Source organism: Mytilus edulis, unplaced genomic scaffold (assembly GCF_963676685.1).
Source record: "Mytilus edulis unplaced genomic scaffold, xbMytEdul2.2 SCAFFOLD_626, whole genome shotgun sequence".
Lineage (NCBI taxonomy): Eukaryota > Metazoa > Mollusca > Bivalvia > Mytilida > Mytilidae > Mytilus > Mytilus edulis.
This window is the reverse complement of record NW_027268046.1, coordinates 4256-25152: the sequence shown is the minus strand read 5'-3', so window position 1 is coordinate 25152 and position 20897 is coordinate 4256. Positions and strand designations below refer to the sequence as shown.

Sequence of the window (20897 nt, the reverse complement as noted above, 5' to 3'; positions counted from 1 at the left end):
TACAGTATGTCAATATAGTTCAATTACAAATTCTACAGAATGTATAAATTGGGGAGAAGCCATACAATGTTTGCCAACAAATTAATAGTGATTGATGGCATAAATATATCTTGTGGTGTAGAAAAGAAAATTTCCAAATAAAACACGAATTTGATCAAGTTACCGGAAATTTCCAAATTAAGATTTCCATGTTTTTTTGTATTACTGCTGCAATAAGGGAACTAAATCATTCAAGACTTGACAGTTTAAAAGCCAAACGGACTAAAAAGTCTTAGAATAAGAATTTATTATTTTGATCTAGTGTATTATTCTTCCTAAAGATTTGTTCACATTTATTCAAATGAATTTAGAATGTATTGTACTGAATTGAAAGACACATAATAAATATCCTAAAAGTTGGAACAAGAGCATATACAATTATTTCTCCTCTTATGTCATACAATTCAATGATAAAGGAAGTACATATTTATGATTTCCTATATTTTACATAAAAAGTCGTTTTCATTGAAATTACAACCAAACAAGTCCGCTAATCATTTGCAATCAACAATTTTCAAAAAAAACATTTTTTTTTACCTTGACCTTCAACTTCACTCTTTTTTCATTCCCAAAATATCAAGGGTTTTACAATATTTTCAAATATTTCAAGGCAAATTTCACGACTGAAATAAAAGATCCAGGGTTTTCAAGTTTTACATATAATAGGACAGCAACCCTTACAAGTTACATGTATGACTTGAGGAAAGTAGTCACTTTCGATTCTGAAATGATGATGGAAGTTTTGACCTTGACCTTGACTGGCTATACAGGCTTCAGCCCTTGCACGGTCAGTGACTATATATTTATGAAAAAAATATACAGTAACCTTTTATACATTCTGATTAAATCAGCAACCACTATCCACTTGCATTACAAACACAAGTGGATCATGGGTGCTGGTTTTAATCAGACTGCCTTTTATAAGTTAGGAAACTTGTACTTTAACCCTAGCGTTAATAATTAGCAAATGGCAATAACAATTTAAAAGACAATTCATCAAATTATTAGAATTGACCATCAACTGGACATTAAACAGTAATTATGTTACCTTTCAAGACAAACAGACACAGATTATTCAGTCAGTAACACATACTTTAAAAGTTCATGTAAATATTATGCATAATAAGAGAAGTTGATTAACAATGTTAATGACCAGTCAAAATACTCGGTACTTAATCAATTTGTCTATTTTAAATTGTCGTATTTGAATATTTGCAGTCATCAAAAGTTTATTTTGCTGTGGCAAATTGAGGAAACTGTATTTCTGCAAATGAAAAATCAATATATGTATGGCACCATGTATCAGAGGTAGATTTAGGGAGGCAAGGAGCACAAGTTGAACCCCCCCCCCACAAGGAGCTTCTTATTAAAAAGATGCATAGTCCCTCTCACAAGTATCACTCCAATGATTGACTTGCACTAAATTGTCCTTGAAATCATTCAAATTGGAAAATTTGATTTCACAATCAATTTAATAAAATGCATCAATTGCAGTGACATGAATTTTCACAATTTGCATTTTGGTCTTTGTAAAAATCTATTAACATGATTAACTGCAAGTTCGAATCAATTTAAATGATTTATTTATTAATTTTAATGGTTTTGTAACCTGTAAGTTTATTTTTCTTCCCATAAAAATATTTTCATTAGGAGATAGCAAATTTAATGATGAATATAAAAATATTTTGTTTAATTTAAGACAAACATTTTAAGTGGAATCATTTACATTTATTCTAATTTGATGTTTTATGTTCAATGAGGTTTTGTTGAATGTGATTAATTTTAGTGAATTCAGTTTCACTTAATTGGACCTAGAAAATGTTTGGGTTTCGAGAGAGGAACTATTGTTAAGTTTTTATGTTAAATATGTTTTGGCCTCTTAAAGTCATTTTTCTGAGTAAATCACAAACTAAAAGTAATATTTTTTTTAAACCAGCCAAATTAATTTTAGTCAACGTGTTTAGTACAATATTTATTGTTATACTTCATGTAAAAATGCCAGATTTTGATTGGCTTATACCACATAGCTGAGCAGTTTTTTTTTAATGTAACCCTCTCGTGCAGAGCCTCAACTGGTTTCTTCAATTAGTAACCAGATTGTATAACTGTCACATGTGTGCTTGGAAGTAACGAAGATAAGCAAATAGTTGTAAGATCCTAAATGATACTGATTTTAAACAAAAACAACAGGCGACATGTTTGCTGAAGTTTCAGAGGATGATATAACCGATTTATTTGAATTTATAGACTCAAAGTCAACAAAAAGATGCATAACACATAGTGTTAAGAGTTTCCGTGGTTTCCTAGGCCAAGACAATGAATTTGAAACATTTGCTAAACCAAAATTGAATGAAAAACTGAGACTGTTTTTTGTTTAGTTAGGAAAAACTGACAGGAATCACTTGAAAAAGTCTACCATCACTAATTATAGATACGGATTAACAAAGATTTGAAAGATCATTGTTCCATAGACATTACAAAGGATGTTCAATTCACCGGTTCAAAGGATGTGTTCAAGGCTTTCGTTGTTAACTTAAAGGATAAGGGTATGCCTCTACTGACCACAAACCCCCTATTTCTAAAGAGGACCTACAAAAGCTGTATAACACTAATAGTATTGCAATCAATACAACAACACCTTATGGATTACAGAAAAAGGTATGGTTTGACATAATGTTCTATTTATGCAGGAGAGGCCACGAAAACTTGAGATCTATGACAAAAAAAACATTTGCTATTTAAAAACAGATTCTAGTGGAAGAGAGTACAAATGTATGTGTGTATCAATCATCATGATGAAGCTACCCCTGATGATACCATCCGTGAAGCAAGGATGTACGTAAGAGTAAGTGATCCTCTATATCCAGTATTATCATTTAAATTGTATCTGGAAAAACTTCACCCAGCTCTCAATGATTTTTTGCAGCGCACACAGGATTCTTATGATAAAAGTGACACAACATTGTATTGTAAAGCAACTATAGGGAAAAACAGTTTAGCAGTAATGATGCCAGAAATTTCTGAGAAGGCTTAACTTTTTAGAAGGTACACAAACCACTCTATACGTGCAACTTCCATTAATGCAAAGGATAAAGCCGGTATAAAAGCTAGGCACATAATGCTAGCCAGTTGACATTGAAGTGAAGTCTCTATCCTTAGTAATTTTAAGAGACTAAGCGAAAACAAGCAACGTGAGATGTCAGACAATTTAAATAATATGCTTCAAAGTGACAATATTAATCATGAACTTCAGTCTGAAGGTAAATACAATATACCGTATTTGGCCGTGTATAGTACGCATTTATGTATAGTCCCCCACCCCCTTTCCATCCCTGTTACTACACCTGAAGCACAGCCATTACTTGGGATAAGTGCAGCTGAAATTGCAGCTTTATTTACATATGAAATTCCTGTCATGCCTATGGATATTACGGTTGTGCCGCCAAATGTTTGTGTACCTGATAACCAAAACAAGGCAAACTCATCCAGCTGCTTCCATAGGCGGATCCCGGACCCCCAGGGCCCCCCCTTTCATTTGGAAAAAGTTTGTTGATTATATAGGAATCATTGAAGCATGACTGGAGCGGCCCCCCTCTTAGGTAAGTCAGAATTGAATTGTCTCACCAACTAAACAGTAACTGTTAAATCTTATTCTTTATTAAATTTGATTCTGACAGACAGTTAAATTTAATTCTTTGTTGAATTGTTTCATATATAGACTTTGTATACAAAATGTATAGGACCTTTGTTTTTTCTCTTGTTAAAGAAGTGATGAAAAATATTTCTGTTTTTTTGTTGTATTTCCTCCATTTCAGATGAAATATATATCAAATTTGCCTCAGTTGACAAATGTTTTCTCGGGGTAACAATCTGCTCTATCACCCTCTCATTTATATAATGTACCACCTTTTTCTTGCTCTCTATAGAAATTTCATAAAGAACAAAAATATTGACACAAATAACCAATTGACAACATTCTTATAGTGCTAAGTCTATTATAGCAAAAAAATACCCAAAAACCTAAAACCAAAGGTATCTATATGTATATATATATATATCAATGAATTATTTAAATCCGAAATAACTTTGAATTCTGGAGAATTGACAAAAAAATTATCCCAATTTAGGATTTGCCATGCATGATAAGTGGGGTTAGATAGTTCATACTGAAATTATATCAGTGAAAGTAAAATTAACATTTGCCATGTGCACATATAAAGACAAGAGGCTGTCGGAGCTACAGCAAACCAGATTTATTAATATTTATTCGTGTCCTGGCATTTTTCAATATCAAAGAACCATAACTGATGAACTGTTGAGAGTAAAAATGATCGATATCAGATTTGACCTCCATTTTGTTATCAGTAACAACATATTAAAATTTGAAAAGCTTTGGTTGCATGGTTCATGAGTAAATGCAACATGACTGGTAACACAATTTCTCAATCTTTCAAGAACCATAACTGTTAAACAGAAAAAGTGAAAATAGCCATTATTGAACTTGACCTCAATTTTGTCATCAGTAACAACATATTTGAATTTTAAAAGCTTTGGTTGAACGGTTCGTGAGTTAATACATGGACACAACTGGAAACACCAGTTTTCAATCTTTCAAGAACCATAACTTCTGAACGGTAAAGGTCAAAATCGTCGTTATTAAACTTGACTTCCAATTTGTTATCAGTAACAACATATTAAAATTTAAAAAGCCTTGGTTGAACAGTTCATGAGTAAATGCACGGACAGGACTGGAAACACCATTTTTCAATCTTTCAAGAACCATACCTCCAGAACCGTAAAAGTCAAAATCGTAATTATTGAACTTGACTTTTGTTTTATTGTCAGAACAACATATCAAAATTTAAACAGCTTTGGTTGAAGGGTTCATGAGTTAATGCACGGACAGGACTGAAAATGTAATTTTTCGATCTTCGAAGAACCATAACTCCAGAATCATAAAAGTAAAAATCGTCATTATTAAACTTGACCTCCATTTTGTTGTCAGTAACAACATATTAAAATTTTAAAAGCTTTGGTTGATCAGTTCATGAGTAAATGCACGGACAACATTTGGCTGCCGCCCGACTGCCCACCGTGCATCCCCAAATCAACAACCGACATTTTTGTCACAAAAATCCGGTTAAAAATCATATAGGAATACTGTTACATAAAACAACAACAACACTTTGGGCCTAAAATAATGAAAAGAAATAGAAAAATTATAAAGAAAAAAAAATTACTGGAGGGGCTAAAATCAATATATCAGACCTACATTAAAGGAATGCATATGGGAAGACCATTAGAAACAAAAACTAATGACCTAAAATCAATGAAATAGATTAGCTATTAAACATTAATGTTTATATTATCCCCTTATGATTGATATTTAATGTCACCATCCTCCGTGGACATCATTTAAAACACGGGAGATAACTGTGTAAAAATCAGCTGACTGTTTTAATCATGCCGTATTGATAAGGAAATATATAGCTTCTTAATAATAGTAATAATAAAAATTTGTATTTGTCAATCTGCTAATTTTCCAAATAATTTTTTTTCAAAAAGTGTGTGGTTCAATTTTTTTGGATTTTTTTAAAAATATTTTTGTCATGGGTTGAAGTAAATATTTTGTCAAAAGACCTAAATCCAAATTGTATAAAAAAAAAAAAAAAAAAAATCACATGCAAAATACTGTTACAAAAAAACACTTAGGGCCTTAAAAATAATTAAGCAGAATTGAAAAAAATATAAGAATATAAAAAAAAAAAATTACTTGAGGGGCTAAAATCAATATATCAATCTAAAGGAATGCATACGGGAAGATTATTAGAAACAAAAACTGAGGACCTAAAATCAATGAAATAGATTAGATATGAAATATGATATAGCTATTAAACATTAATGTTTATATTATCCTATAATGATTGATCTTTAATGTCACCATTCTCCGTGGACATAATTTAATACGATCGTTATTCCTATATAAACTCCATAGACATAATTTAATACAATCGGTATTCTTATGTCAACTCCGTGGAAAAATTTAATACCATCATTATTCTTGCATCATGGACGGGTGAAAGTCATTAGCAGCCAGATAAATATTAATTTGACAATTTGGTAATTTGAAGATAATTTTTGTTTGCTATATTAATATTAAATGGTGGGAGTTTTTATTCTTTTTTACATTGTGAAGAAATACAAAATTACCTGAATCAAAAGAATAAAATAACTTTTGTTAAATCATGACTATGTGAAGAAAAAATGGTAAGAAGCTTTTTTTTAATAATAGGTTATTCTAATATATAAAGAGACCATATTTTTATTGCATTTCTTTTAGTGTCATGATTTTCGGTATGAGAAATCTATATTTTGTAAAGGTGAAGAAATGCATGTTTTCAAATAGTTTTCATTCAAGTCATGGTAGAAACCAAGATTTCAAGTTTGAGAACAATTCATTACATGCCCAATGTCATGTGTCAATCACTGACTTCTATGAGAAAAGAATGACAATCATAATATTGCTCTGACCTCTTTTTGGTGAAACTATGGATTCATTATTGAGGGGGGATAGGACCTTTATCGGGACTCTGGAATCGGGTGTTTTTAAGCTCAGGATTTCGGGATTGACCCTTTCGGGATCCGGGAATTTTTTTTTCTAATTTTGGGACTTCGGGATTAGTTTTTTTTTAATCAGGACCTCAGGATTTTGTGTTTTTAAGCCCGGGATTTCGGGATCAGGACCCCCCTCCTACCCCCCCCCCCCCCACCCCCCCCCCCCCCCCCCCCTCATTATTATTCTTGGGATATCAATCTTTTGAAAATTTTGTGGGTAAAATTAAACCAGGAATTTAAATGCTCAAAGAAGTACATATTTACTATAGGATATTAGGATTAGGTTTGTATACAGATTTTGGCAAAACCAGGAAATAAAATATCCACAAAAAAATGTTTCTCTTCCATCCACAAAAATAAATGAATCCACAGTATTCCTTTTTCAATGAGAAACTTCTGCTAATGATCAATCTTTGAAAAATCACTTTCAGGAAGCTTAAACTTGAAGATGCTGATACTAAATATATAGGATGAATATTTCATTAATGCACATGACATTTTTACGCTCAAATTTTTTAGCAAAAAGGAAGTAGATCGTAAAAGAAATTGAAAACTTATTACACTGTTTGGCGTAACTGAAAGACGTTTGGTGCCATAAATCAAGAAGCTATGACAAGAAGTGACTGAGATAAACTCAACCAAAAGATGTGTTATGAAAAAAACAATATTAACAAAAAAAATCAACAGTAAATAACAAAAATTCTCCATTCAAATAACAAATTATAAAAGTAAACCGTTATAGGTCAAGGTACAGCCTTCAACACAGAGACTTGGCTCACACCGAACAGCAAGCTATAAAGGGCCCCAAAAATTAGTAATGTAAAACCATTCAACAGAAAACCAATGGTCTAATCTATAAAAATAAAAAAACAACACGAGAAACACGTATGAACTACATAAACAGACGACAACTACTGTTAATAAGATTCCTGACTTAGGACAGGTGCAAACATTTGCAACAGGATTAAACGTTTAAATGGTACCAAAGCTTCTCCCTTTTCTGAAACAATAGTATAACATCACAACATTCACTATTGGAATTGATATTTTGAAACAATTTTTTTTTATTGGAAACTAATCATTTCTCTATGTTATCTGTTAATAAATTGACTTTTTGAATGATGTTTTCAATATGGAAAGAACTTGTGCAATATTTTTTCTTGTTCAGCTATCATATCCATCATCATGTTATCATAAGGGGAAAGCTGAAAGCATGTCTAATAGATCAAACTCAAATGTATCACAAAAAACAGATTATCTATGTATCTTTGAGGGAATATTTTCATTTAGTCAAGAAAGAGATTGATCTTTCTTTTATGTTATTAGTTTTCTCACAAAATGTATGTGAATTTCGCAGGCAGCAGTGATCCTTGAAGGTCATAAACTTTTCTTAAAACATGATTAAAAAAAAATCATTCTAATTGTGTGCACTCAAATTGTATACTGTGGTTTCATTATTATTTGTTGGATACCAATTTTCCAGGATTTCGTGTTACCTGGAAACCACAAATTTCAATGTCCAACGAATTACAATTGTATATAGAAATGTATGCAGATTTAAATCAGGATTTTAAATGCTCAAACAAGAGGCTCTCAAGAGCCTGAATCGCTCACCTTAATTCTTTTGGTTAAATCTCTCATCAATGATTATTTTGGCTTTTCAATTTATTTAAATGTTTTTTGGATCGTCCTATTTTCTTCAAAAGCCAAAAAAAATAATCATTTTCTCCTATGTTCTATTTTAGCCATAGGAGCTATGTTTCTTGACATACAAGGAAATAAAATATAAAATTTATACTAGATACTCTGAAACTCATTTAGCCTAAGTTTGGCTGAAATTGATACAGCAGTTTCAAAGGAGAAGATTTTTTAAAGTAAGTCAACATGATGAACAAATTGTGAAAAAAGTCTTTAAAGGGCAATAACTCTTTAAGGGGTCAATTGACAATTTTGGTCAAATTGACTTAATTGAAGATCTTACTTTGCTGAACATTATTGCTGTTTACAGTTTATTTCTATCTATAATTATATTCAAGATAATAAACAAAAACAGCAAAATTTCCTTAAAATTATCAATTCAGGGGCAGCAACCCAACAACAGGTTGTCTGATTCATCTGAAAATTTCAGGGCAGATAGATCTTGACCTGATAAACAATATTACCCACGTCAGATTTGCTCTAAATGCTTTGGTTTTTGAGTTATAAGCCAAAAACTGCATTTGACCCCTATGTTCTATTTTTAGCAATGGCGACCATGTTTGTTGATAGATCATAACTTCGGATACAATTTACAAACTAGATACCCTAAGGAACATTCAATTAAAGTTTGGAAGTATTTGGCCCAGTAGTTTCAGAGGAGAAGATTTTTGTAAAAGATTACTAAGATTTACGAAAAATGGTTAAAAATTGACTATAAAGGGCAATAACTCCTAAAGGGGTCAACTGACCATTTCCGTCATGTTGACTTATTTGTAAATCTTACTTTGCTGAACATTATTCCTGTTTACAGTTTATCTCTATCTATAATAATATTCAAGATAATAACCAAAAACAGCAAAATTTCCTTAAAATTACCAATTCAGGGGCAGCAACCCAACAACGGGTTGTCTGATTCATCTGAAAATTTCAGGGCAGATAGATCTTGACCTGATAAACAATGTTACCCCATGTCAGATTTGCTCTGAATGCTTTGGTTTTTGAGTTATAAGCCAAAAACTGCATTTGACCCCTATGTTCTATTTTTAGCAATGGCGACCATGTTTGTTGATAGATCAAAACTTCGGATACAATTTATAAATTAGATACCCTAAGGAACATTCAGTTAAAGTTTGAAAGTATTTGGCCCAGTAGTTTCAGAGGAGAAGATTCTTGAAATAGTTTACGACGACGGATGACGACCGACACCAAGTGATGGCATAAGCTCACTTGTCCCTTCGGGACAGGTGAGCTAAAAATTACATATTTACTATAGATAGAAATAAGAAGATGTGGTATGAGTGCCAAAGAGACAACTCTTCATCCAAATCACATTGTGTATAAAATTAACCATTATAGGTCAAATACGGCCTTCAACACAGAGCATTGGTTAACACTGAACAGCAAGCTATAAAGGACCCCACAATTACTAGTGTAAAACCATTCAAACGGGAAAAACAACAGTCTTATCTATATAAAAAAACAAGAAACAAGAAACACATATAAATTACATAAACAAACGACTACTATACTTAGATTTCCGACTTAGGACAGGTGCAAACATTTGCAGCGGGATTAAACGTTTAAATGGTACCAAACCTTCTCCCTTTTTCAGATTTTGGCAAAACCAGGAAATCAAATATCCATGAAAACAACAATTTTCTACAATCTACGAAAATAAAGGAATCCAGAGTATTCCTCTTTCAGTGTGAAACTTCTAGTTATGAACAATCTTTGAAAAATCACTTTCAGGAAGCCTAAACTTGAAGTTGCTGATACTAAATTTAGGATGAAAATTTCATTAATGCACATGACATTTTTATGGTCTAATTTTTTCAGCAAAAAGGAAGTAGATCATAAAAGAAATTGAAAACTTATTACACTATATGGCGTAACTAAAAGACGCTTAGTGTCATAAATCAAGAAGCTATGACATGTAGTTGCTGAGAAAATTGCAACAAAAACGTGACATGGAAAAAATTATAAAAAAAAATTCCAAGGTAAATTTATAATGGGTTACCCAAATCCATTAAAAGTGACACAATCAAATCTTAAGACTTTATCCACCAAAAGTATGAATGTAAAACAACTCTCATGTTTCTGACTTGGAACAGACAGAGGGATGAGCAAACTTAAACAAGTATATCCCCCCCTCTTTAGAAACAGGGGTAATTGATATTCAACAAAACGTTAAGATCCATTGATTTATAAAATCAAAAGTTTACACAACTACAAAATAAAATCCATAAGACCTCATCTTCCTATTCATATCTTTATAAAATTCATCTGAAATAGTAAATGTTTCTACAATTTGGTAAATGATAACTGGGGTATCATACATAACCTTGTTTTTTAACAAACTTTTTATAATTTTGCACACAGTCAAATAGAGGTACTATGATTTATTTGTGGTATATCAATTTTTAATGGATTTTGTGGGTAACGCTGAACTGAAATTTAAAGGTTCAACAAAATACAAATTTTTTATGGGTTGTATACAAACTGGTAAAACCCCAAAATCAAATATCAATGAAAACATGGAAAATACAAATTTCCCGCTGTCCACCAAAATTGTAACCCATGAATATAGGTGAATTCACAGAATCCTATAGAAAATATTAAATTAAATTCACTGCTTATAACTTAAAATTGTTTGTTATGTAAACTCTTCAATCCACCATGTTATCTGTGAATAGATTGACTTTTTGTATGATATTTTCAATTCAATAAGGAAAGAACTTTAGGCATATATTTTCTTGTTATAAAGCTGCTATCGTATTGAGAAAACTGAAAACATATCTAATAGATCAAACTCAAATGCATCAGCAACAAAAAAAACAGATTATTTGTGTATCTTGGGGTGAATATTTTCATTTAGTCAAGAAAGAGATTGATCTTTCTTCTCCGTTATTAGTTTTCTCACAAAATGTAAGTGAATTTTGCGAGGAAGTAGTTAGTGATCTTAAAGGTCATGAATTCTTCTTAAAATATGATTCAAATGTCTGTACACTAATTGTATACTGTGGATTCATTTATTTTTATGGATATCTATTTACCGTCTTTTGGTGTGTATAGTGCACATTTGTGTATAGTGCAAACCCCCTTTGTGGTCCAAGAAACGAGAGAAAAAAAGTTTATTAGTCATATAATACTCCTAGACATTTTCGGAAAAGTTACAGCTCCAAAATCGGCAATCAGGAAGTTTATCAGTAAACAGGAAGTATGTGGATAGAGAAAATTTGCATTTTCAACTTTTTCATTCATATTTAATTTCATAGTTTTGTAAAATTTGCAAACATTCCTTAAAAGCATTTGTAATTCTTTGAATAATTATATTCATGGTTCCCCAGTACCCATGTAATCACAACCAGATGCTCCGCAGGACACAGCCTTATACGACCGCACAGGTTGAACCCTGAGTTCATGAAAAAAGGTCAGTCCTCAGGATTTTACCCCCAAAATTTTGCGTGGGACTGACACTATTTTAGTATTTTTCAATACAATTAATAGTGAGGACCAGTGGATTTTCTTCAAGGACCACCAGGGGAAAAAAGATTTTGCGAACTCTGCGGTTGGGGCAAGTAATCACAAAAAATTGATATCCAACAAATATTAATGAATCCACAGTACACTACATACATATTTTATTTTTTATTGGATACAGGGTAACCACAAACTAATGCAGGTTATTCAAAATCTATGAAAATTGATTACCATAACAATCATGACATAATCACACACATTGTAAGGAGGCATATATTGCTTGGCCTTAACTTTCAGTAATAAGATCTCTATTCATATCAAAGACATTTTCTTCTTGACAAAAATAGCCATCTTAAAACACTTGATTACACTGGAAAATGATTTCACATTTTATGAGATTTATCTCAAATTTCTGATTCTCTTTCCTAAGCATCTATAATTAGGACAGTATTGTCCTTATCTAGATCAAAAGGTAGCACAGAGGCTAAGTTTAAGGCTTGTATATATCAAATCTCAAATATCAAATATCAATCTTTTTTTACCTTAAGCACCCGAGTTTGTAACTTGGGAGCTTTAGATAGTTATTCCAAGTTTAATGATATCTGTCTCAATTTCCAATTCCATAGCATCTATAATTAAGACATTATCATTGTCCTTATTTAATCGAAAGGCAGCACAGAGGCTAAATCCTTTATTGATGGCTAGTGTCTTTAAATACTACGAAATGTGATATGATCACCAATAAGAAAACTATCCATCAACATCTCAAAGGACAAAGATAGAACCAGTATTATTATAATGTCTGGTGTTGTTTGTCTTTATACTGGAAAACAAAACTAGAAATACCCAAAGGACTATGGCCAATGCTATTTGCCTTTATACTGTGAAAACAAAATTTGAACAATCCTTCGATATAAATAACTAAATGTCTGATCTTTTTTGTTTTTAGTCAAAACAAAACTTGATGTACAAAATGGACAAAGATTTAAATAATTATGTCTGATTATATTTACACTTTTAAATTGGAAGGAAGAAAGGATTTGGTTTACAAATATAAGATAGAAAAAAAGCATTGCAATCAGGCAACAGTTCTTAAAGCTATTCCTCATCTTGATTTCTCAATTTGACTTGTATTTCAGCTACTAAGCAAAAAGCCATACAGATATTACATTGACCATTTCTTCCCTTGAAAACAAAACCATAATTGAAGAATGCCTAGTTTTCTTATAATATTGGAAAATACTGTTGAATAACATATATTTTATTCTATTTCAGATACAGAGAGGAAATTCAAAAAGTATCTTATAATAATAAATAATATACTCTACACTATTGCAGGTGCAGAACAAAGTTCATCAAGATAATCAACTGACACTTATTTCCCTTGACCACCAAGAGTGCAAAAACAATAAAAGGACTGAATTTGTGCTGGTTCTTAAATCTAAAGATATGCAGTGATGTTAAAGTATAATGCCAAATCATAATGGACCTCCATCTTCAATTCGCAACAATGAATCACTACAGCAGAATGGAAACCCTCAACTGTCATCATGGTTACACAATTCAACTCTGAGCATAAATAAAATCACACTATTAAATACTTCTAGTGACAGCATAACAATGCAGCCGAGTTTCCGACAATATCTGACGCTGATTCATTAGAGGATGACACTCATTTGCATAAAACTGCCGTAATTATTATAATGAGCATTCTTATTTTCATTTCACTTAGCATTTCTGCGGCTGTTTTAGTTTTTTGCAAGAAGAAAAATTCTGTGTTCAGTTATCAAAAATCGGAGCAGGGTGATAAAGATTACGAATATGAAATGGATGATATAAATACTGAAAATGAATCCTCTGATTCCATGGAAACCAGTGAACCAATCAGATCACAGACATATCCTTCAATAGCAGATGTTAATTCATCTTCAAATAAAATCAGATATAAATTCATACCCAAATCTAATACATTTTCAGGAATTGATTACTGTGGTTTGGATATGAGCCGAGAACATTCAAATAACTTTTCACTTTCTAACAGCTTGTATTCAAGTTCGTCACCAAGTCTTAATTTTCAATCACTTACAATAAAAGTTGATGTGGAACCATGCTTGCAATCTCAATCATCAGAGTGTTTGACTGATTATTCTGTGTGCAATGATAATTCAAGCACTTATATAACTGAGCATGACTTAAATTCACATTCAACTGAACGTTTTCAACAGTGCTATTCCTTGGGATTATGATTCAAACTCTTTAGAGAATGATGATCTGCAAACTGTATCAATATTAATTAAAAACCCCTTTTACAGAATCAGAAAACAGTTCTGATCAGAACTTTTCAATAAGCCCTCAATGCTCAATAAATTTTTCAAATGAAAATGGGAATAAAAAAATCTCAGAAAAAATGGGATCTAGAAAAACAAAGTTCGGAGGAAAGTGATGAATTATTTCAAATTAGTAAACCGCTTTTACACAAGAGGGGAGACCACTCTAATTGACTTCTGAAGTGCAGCCAAATGTATTGCTTAATTATTAATAATTAATAAATGTATCATAAAAATGTGTTTTTTTATGTAATTCAAACCCTCACTACTGAAAAGCAAGTATGACTTAAAAATAACAAAAGGTCAGAGGTAATACTTATTCAAGTGAATTTCATTTTTGCAAATTTTTTAGGTGAAGTTGTCTCCCATGTTCTCTATATGTTTTTACTAATTAAGGAAGTCATATAATTACTTTTTTTTGAATTTCTCTTTACTACATGACTCTTTAATTCATATCATGAATAGTATATAAACTTTAAAGCTAGACATGAGGTGTCTTGAATTAATTCATGAAAATAAATCATTGTAATTGATATTACCAACAGTAAAGTTGCAGGTTTCTTTTGTCTTAAAATACTGAGACTTTCATCAAACTACAACATTCAGACTAACAAAATTTTACCTGCATTTTCTATGAACAGTCAACCGCCCAGCTAATCAATATTCATTAGCCAGCAAATTTAACTTACCTTGATGACTTTGGCTAATGAATCTGCTCCCTTTGCTGTCAGACTACAACCAGTGAAGTTGATAGAATTTACTGTGGTTGAGTTCTTTATTCCTTTACACAGAACTGAAAAGATGAAACATTTACTGATTCAGTGTTTGTACCTCATTTGTTTATTTTCATATGCATGTGATTCAGATTATTATACAATGTTGACGGCTGTTTCCTATTTTTGACATTTTGACATATTATGTCTGTTTGTTTTGTTCACACATCAGTGTCAGAATAATGGAATTTTATACGACTGTCATGAGTAAGCTATAAAACCAGGTTTGATCCACCATTTTCTACTTAACAAAATGCCTGTACCAAGTCGGGAATAGGACAGTTGATATCCATTCATTTGATGTGTTTGAGCTTTTGATTTTTTCATTTGAATAGGGACTTTCCATTTTGAATTTCCTCAGTGTTTTTGTGATTTAACTTTTTTTGTTATCATATGCAAGACCACTACCATTTTAAACCTGCATCACTGAGAATAATTTATTGCAATTCAAACTACAAAGGAAGCAGATGAACAGCAGATATTATGATACAACTCAACATTCTATAATTTGAAAACAGATTGACAGAATAATGGATGAAGTGGAGCAGTTTGTTTTCACCAGTTGCAACATCAATAAAAATGCAATTTCCCAAAACAATTATTTTATTTCTATGGATTGCATATATACTGTCACCTGACATATTTATTTTATGGTTTATTTCAATACAGCAAGACTGTGCAGATTCATCATGTGTTTGACTTTTTAAATATGATCTAAATAAGTTAAGAGGAAAGAAAAAGCACACATGAAACTGGTTTATACCCCTTCCCATTCTGTTGCAAGTCAAGCTGTCAGAACCATGAGTTGTCAGCTCGAGGATATTGAAAACAATTGTTGAGATGGCAGAATTTCAATTTGTTTGTAACATGATGACGTCACAATTGAATGCAGAATTTTTATAATCAAATCAAGTTAAAAAGTCAGATGTCACAATGCAGGATACGCCTTTATTGCTATTTGTGGCCATTGCAGAAGTTTCTTGTAAAATTTTTCAGGTGCTTTGGAAAAAATGTCTAATGCAACATAGTTTTTCTATGGCAAAATATCAGGACAATTGTCACAGATACAGAAACAGCTGTTCATAACATTAAGGCATCTATATAAAAAGACAACCAAATTTATATCAATATATATCTTTTTGATCTATTTTAATATGGAACAAAGCAAACAACATGTATTATATGCATAGCACATGTAAACCTTTTTTTTTCTTCTATTAAATAATCTATAAATATTTCTATATGAAGAGATTGTGAAAAGAGAGAAAGAGAGAGTGAGAAAGAATGAGATATTGAGAGAGAGTGAAAGAGAGAGAGAGAAAAAAAAGAGATTTTCAAAAAAAAATATATTTTAGTTTGTGTAAATCTTGATAAAACAATAGTCTTTTGTTGTTATATATTTGAAACCCTGTAACACCTTAGTCAGGTGGTGCTGTAAGGGTGATGTTAAATCCTGACTATTGAAAAAATAAATAAAAAAAAATTTCAGAAATCCTTGTATTGTAGTTCCTGAGAAAAATGTGACGAAAATTTTTAACTTGTAAAATCATACAAGTGATCGGTAAACAGGAAGTAGTCGAGTGATGAATCTGAAAACGCATCACACGGTATAGCTGACTTATATAAATCCTGAAACCAAATTTCAGAAATCCTTGTATTGTAGTTCCTGAGAAAAAATGTGACGAAAATTTTCAACTTGGCTATCATGTGTAAAATCATACAAGTGTTCGGTAAACAGGAAGTTGTCGAGTGATGAATCTGAAAACGCATCACACGGTATAGCTAACTTATATAAATCCTGAAACCAATTTCAGAAATCCTTGTATTGTAGTTCCTGAGAAAAATGTGACGAAAATTTTCAACTTGGCTATCATGTGTAAAATCAGACAAGTGTCCGGTAAACAGGAAGTTGTCAAGTGATGAATCTGAAAACGCATCACACGGTATGGCTGACATATATAAATGTTGATACCAAATTACAGAAAGGGTGGATGTGTAGTTCCTGAGAAAAATGTGACGAAAGTTTCATGGGACGGACTGACGGACGGACTGACAGACAGAGGTAAAACAGTATACCCCCCCCTTTTTTAAAGCGGGGTATAACCTTTTTTAAAGCGGGGGTATAATTAAAAAAAATCTATATAAAAAGAATGAAGGATCATTTTATTCTACCTTCTGAAATATTAAGCTTTTAAGAAATAAGTTGACGCAATTAATTCAAGCAATAAATGACAGTAGACACTATTTTCAAATGTGTCAAAAAATGTACATCAGGAAAAATATTTTTTATTTGATACTCATATCTACTCACTATCTAAACCATTATCTCCAATACGACAGAACTCAAATGATACATGACTCAATGTTGAGTTTTTTGCCAATCCCTGCAAATAAAAAGGAAATATGTCAAAATTAGGTTAAACATCATTTTTTTAGTTGATTCACATACAACCAATAAAGTTCAATTGCAGCTGTTGTGTCAGTTCTAGGCATTATTTCTCCACTTCAAATTGTCACGATAATTGCAATGACCTAGCTTCATACCAATATCTTAAATTCTATCACAGCACTTACAAAATTTTTTTAAATACCCTTCACTTTTCTTGTTTTTCAGTCTATTCCATGAAGATCAAATCTATGCAAAGGAATATCTAAGCAATTCTATCTATTAAAGTTGTGATATTAACAAATCAGGACATTTTCCAGTTTATAGTATCTCACATTAGTCATTTTATACTACTCAACTCAACTTTGCCTATTTATTTTGAAAAAGGAAAGACAACTCTATTTTTGTAGGTTCATTTTGCACGAATATGTCAATTCTCAAAATCAAAATGCTATTTCTTTAATAATCATTTATTATCAAATTTTGTTTTTGACCATGGCCACCTTAAATTCTTTAGATAGGATTTTATATGATGTAATACGAATTTGAATTATTTGTCAAACATTTTGTCAAATTGTCATGGCTGCCATTTTCATACAGGTTAAATATTCTTAGCGTATAAGAAACAGAGACTATTTAAGTTCTATGCTATGTAATAGATTTGAATGCTTTGAAGCATTACTGAAACTAACCAAAACAATACTGATTTACCTTAAAATTTGTCAATCAGTCAGATGGTCATTCTTAACAAAATTTTCTACTAAATGATAAAATTTTAGTGGTCAGGGTAAATTGATATTTTTAATTCCAGTCTTAACTAGAAAGAACAGGGACTCACTTTGATCAATGTAGTCAGGTCACGTTCTCTCAATGGTAAACCTTGTAACTCTAAACACGACAGAGCAGGTGTAACACTCAAACATTCCTTTAAAGCTTTACACAGTCTATAGGTAATTTCTTTTGATCGGATTGACGGCATCTTTCTCTTCTCAATAATGGCTTTTTTCTCTGTAAAATAAATTAAAGAAATATTATGTTGGTTAATAATAAAAGTAACAAAATTTCAAAGCAGATATGACATTGATGAGGAGGGATAGGAGGGGTCCTATATGACATTGATGCCTGTGATTTACATACTGTGGATTCATTATTATTGGGGAGATTTCATGAGCAAGGTGACCCAAGATTTTCAATGTTCGACAAAGTATACATTTTTTATAGGTTTGTATGCAGACTTTGGCTAAAAAAAAATAATGATCAAATATAAAAAAAATATATACATATTTTCATTAATCTACAAAAATTGATACCCCCCCAAAAAAAATTGAATCCACAGTAAAAAAACATTGTTTCATTTAACATGTTTAATAGTTGATCATTATGTTCTCCATTGTATAACATATAAAAAATTTATACTGAAAGATTCATACAGAGTATCAGTGACAGTGTACCACAGCTACAAAAACCACATTGTTATAATTAAACTCATCATAGATACCAGGACTAAATTTTATATATACGCCAGACGCACGTTTCGTCTACAAAAGACTCATCAGTGACATTCGAATCCAAAAGAGTTAAAAAAAAAAGACAAATAAAGTATGAAGTTGAAGAGCATAGAGAACCAAAATTCCTAAAGTTTTGCAAAATACAGCTAAGGTAATCTATGCCTGAGGTAGAAAAACCTATGTACTTCAAAAAATTCAAAATTTTGTAAACAGTTAATTTAAGACTCTTTGTAAGCTCACTATTGAATCATGTGTTTATCACAAATTGGGTCATTAATTCATGGCATAGTCATATGACAGATTTGTTTTCGGTAATTTGAGAGGATGGAAGATCTTTATGATTATTTAATTCAATAAAAACTTTTCTCAGAACTGACATTTTTTAAGACATCATATATGTCTTTTGTTAAAGTCTTTTTGATGACCTCTACATGACTTTTTCATTGTTTGTGTCATTTATTTCATGAACCTGTTACCTCATTGTATTAATATATTTAGGACAAGAGGGACACATCCACAACCAGTGAAAATGTGTGGTTTATGAATAATAAGGAGAATCAACCAATGAAAATGTGTGTTTTATGAATAATAAGGAGAATCAACCAATGAAAATGTGTGTTTTATGAATAATTAGGAGAATCAACCAATGAAAATGTGTGTTCTGTAAATTATACTTGAATAATCAGCAGATAATACTGTGTGCTTTTTGATTTATAATAGATTACCATTTTCATCATTTGGTGGTGTGTAGTAACTACGTATTCCAACAAACTCCAAACTTTTGTTGATTTAAGTGTGTTTAGTATCGGCTGCCAGTCTGTTACTCTGAAATATATCAAAAGTAAAAGTAAATTTTAGCATTCAACATGCTAAACTCTTCAGTTCTCCAAGATTTTAAACTGAAAATTGAAATTGAATCGGTTTCCGAAAAGAAAATCTTTCACTGAGTGAGCTAGTCCAAAATAAAACTGAAACCAGTATGGTCTAAGTTTAGTGATAGCCGTATGAACTTTTGGTGCGCTGTAGTTATTAACTTTTGGTGCGCTTGTAGTTATTAACTTTTAAGTAATTTGATATCTGGTGGAGAGTTGTCTCATTGGCTACCATATAAAATCTTCTTATTTTTATATATGAATTTCTTATGAACTAATAGAGATTTCCTGATTACCTACTAACAACTTTTAATGGGAGCTAACTCTGCACACCCTAATGAAAAGATTTATTGTTTTATATCCTTGTATACAGTATAAGTGCGTAAAGCTAAGCAAAAATTTTCCCGTAATAAATTCTAAGATCATTTTATTTTGTTTAATAAATGTTAAATTAGTGTATTACTTGTATCATGTGCACTGATTTTATTTTTACAATGTATTGTGTACCAATAATTAATTGTCAACTGGTCCAAATTTCAATGTACATATAAAAGGTCATTGGTTGTCTTATATGAATGTTTTCCCATTTTGTCATACTGAACCATAACCATGTAGTTTGGCTCATTGTTGAAGGCCATAATGTGACTGGTAGTTGTATACATTTTTGTACCTTCTTGTTTTTCAGTCTGTTTGATAAATAATGTATTTTCGTTGATAGTTTCTGAAAATAATAATACCTCATCACCTTGTTTTTATACGAAATAATTACCTGACTCGATCTCCATTGATATCTAATACATTCTGTTGAAGATGTGCTTTGACAGCTGGAAGGGGACATGAGTCCTGCATGGCACAGAGGTTGTCATAGTGACTTGTCAAAATCAACAGCCCCTCTGTGGCGTATCTGTACACTCTCAATCATTCTGCTGGTTCTTCTTTAGTCACCTAAAATAGAAATGAGAAATCTTATTACTGATAGAAATATTTTGTGAACATTTATTTAAAGTATTTCTTATACTTTTTTTAACACTGAATTCACTATAATATTCTTCAAACAATTTACCAAAGAAAGAGTTATTTCCCTTATGTTCTGTAGAGTTATTTCCCTTCTCTCCAGAAGGGTTATCTCCCTTATGTCCTGAAGAGTTATCTCCCTTATGTTCTGTAGAGTTATTTCCCTTCTCTCCTGAAGGGTTATC

General features: G+C 31.4%; 2 protein-coding genes across 2 annotated transcripts; one reads left to right on the top strand and one right to left on the bottom strand.

The window, feature by feature from the left end:
* Positions 1–3235: 3235 nt before the first annotated feature.
* Positions 3236–14078, top strand: LOC139506711 (uncharacterized). Its single transcript, XM_071295517.1, has 2 exons — positions 3236–3487; positions 13446–14078. The coding sequence occupies exons 1-2, from the start codon at positions 3236–3238 to the stop codon at positions 14076–14078; spliced, it is 885 nt and encodes a 294-aa protein (XP_071151618.1).
* A 10-nt stretch (positions 14079–14088) lies between these two features.
* LOC139506712 (centrosomal protein of 78 kDa-like) lies at positions 14089–20620 on the bottom strand. Its single transcript, XM_071295518.1, is given in 8 exon segments — positions 14089–14103; positions 14849–14952; positions 17244–17316; positions 18157–18326; positions 19552–19614; positions 19617–19651; positions 20468–20571; positions 20573–20620. Coding segments are annotated over 8 exon segments (612 nt in total).
* Between the last annotated feature and the right edge of the window lie 277 nt (positions 20621–20897).

What these genes read in the sequence shown, in the direction of transcription:
- LOC139506711 (XM_071295517.1), top strand. Translation starts at nt 3,236, where the DNA reads ATGTCAGACAATTTAAATAATATGCTTCAAAGTGACAATATTAATCAT. An exon ending in TTACGGTTGTGCCGCCAAAT is followed by an intron (nt 3,488 to 13,445) that starts GTTTGTGTACCT and finishes TTCTAGTGACAG; the next exon opens with CATAACAATGCAGCCGAGTT.